The 2019-nt window shown below is 36.1% G+C and overlaps 1 protein-coding gene across 1 annotated transcript; it reads right to left on the reverse strand.

Moving 5' to 3' along the window:
• Positions 1-118: 118 nt before the first annotated feature.
• Positions 119-2009, reverse strand: LOC106014001 (the record flags this gene model as incomplete). The annotated part of the gene is given in 2 exon segments (XM_013090983.2): positions 119-228; positions 1710-2009. Coding segments are annotated over 2 exon segments (219 nt in total), but the record flags the coding sequence as incomplete, so codon positions are not given.
• Between the last annotated feature and the right edge of the window lie 10 nt (positions 2010-2019).

The raw sequence follows: 2019 nt of genomic DNA on the forward strand, positions 1-2019 counted from the left end.
CCAAAACAAATTAAAATAATTCAAGAATGATCAAATATAATCAAACATCTTTTCATTGTTCTCACCTTTCATGTAAAAGAAGGATATTTCAATATTTAAAAAAAGAAAGTACACATACCTCATACTCAGAATGGCTTGAGGACCCACAGTCCATCTCTTCCAGAACTCCCTCTTCTGGACAACAGGATGATAAATGTAGCCACTCTTTTACCTTATCCTGACAATCAACTGAAATGTTGACATGAATAGAGGGGGAAAAATTACAATTTACCGATGATATTTAGCAGTGGTCTCTACCTAAGAATCTTGTTTATCTTAGAACTGCAATTTTTAAAAAGCTGAATAATAAACATTAAATTGTAAAGATTAAGGCTTACCTTTAAAAGCATGTATAGGTAGGCCTACTATGTCAAACAGCCTTCTTTCAAGTAATTAGGGTTGAAAGTTCAGACCGACTGAGGCTGTAATATTCACACCAAGTTTTTTTTTTTTTTAACATAGAGGTCAACTATTTAGGGGCTTATCATGCGGATGGGATGTATTATAGGGCGGGTTCATCACACTGGCTGAACTTTTATGGTTAATCGCTCTGTCCGATTATCTAGGTAAGAGTTTGGATTTGGATTGGTTCTAGTCTAGCCAAAATGACATATAATATATACAGTCGTCGCCGCTCAATCCAAATCCCATGGGAACTGAGAAAACTTTGGAATAAGTGAAAAGGCTTCTTTAGATGGGATAATGGTGTATTTGCTTTGTCTCTTCCTCGTGAAATTATTGGAAAAATGTATCAACATTTCTTCATTAAAAAGCCTATATATATAATCTAGATCTATCACATGAACTCTGGAGTCAGAAACCTGCTTCTCATAAAAACATTGTAGATCTAGATATTTTTGAGAAACGTATCAGTCCTACATCTTACAGCACACTTTTTCGACACTCTTTTACTACTAGATCTAGATTTACCGTTTTGGTCCCTGCTTTCAATGGACGTCACAATGACAGCCCTGAGATTACCCAACATTAGATTTACTTTTTCAAAAGGCAGATGGCCGTGGGGAAATCTCAGGCCAGCAATGGTTAGGGGGACAGAGACTTTAGTTATCTAGACTTAGTAGAATTTAGAAGTAGAGTCTATCAGACTAGATTTAGATCTAGAGTCTAGATTCTAGATGAATCTCTATAATCTATTGTCTCTAAATCTAGATCTAGAGACTAGATTAGATATCTAGACTCTTGACTCTAGTCTAGATCTAGATCTAGATCTACTAATCATTAGCTGATTAGCTAGATTTTAGATATCTAGATCTAGATCTAGATCTAGAATCTAGATCTAGGTTCAAATAGAAGGCTTACACTTATCAAGGCTGAAAAGAGGATCTTGAGTATTAGATCTAGATCTAGATCTAGATCTAGATTCTAGTTCTGATTCATTATTATTGTCACCATGGTGTCATAATGAGGACAATCGATTTTATAATCATCGGTGAGTGACATTCTTCAGTCACAACACTAGATCTAGATCTAGATTTAGATCTATAATCTAGATCTAGATTCTGATTCTACTTCTAGATCTAGAATCTAGTCTAGATCTAGAATCTAGATCTAGATCTAGATCTAGATTCTAGGTCTAGATGTGGTCAGTGATTAGGCTAATCACTAATCGGTCACTTGACTTAGGACAACAGCATTTATTATCTACTAACCTTTAGCAGTAGGAGGTCTCACAGAGCGAGTGGAGTAAGGCCTGCTTGACTCTGGTTGAGCATTCTTCGACAAAGCTGCTTCCAACATCTTTCTTCCATATGAAGCCATTTTGCTTCCCAGTGTAAACAAAGTAACCGGTTCAGAAAACGAAAGCGGAAACAGGAAGTCGGGGTAGGCTAAAAAGAAGATGATAGTTACCTCCCCCTAAAATACTAAAAATATCTTGAAGACCACGATAACTAGGTTTTGGGGATCACAGTGGCGATTTTGTATAAATTTCGATGTCAGACACTGTTGTGAGAAAATTTG

This window comes from Aplysia californica, unplaced genomic scaffold, assembly GCF_000002075.1.
Source record: "Aplysia californica isolate F4 #8 unplaced genomic scaffold, AplCal3.0 scaffold01769, whole genome shotgun sequence".
NCBI lineage: Eukaryota > Metazoa > Mollusca > Gastropoda > Aplysiida > Aplysiidae > Aplysia > Aplysia californica.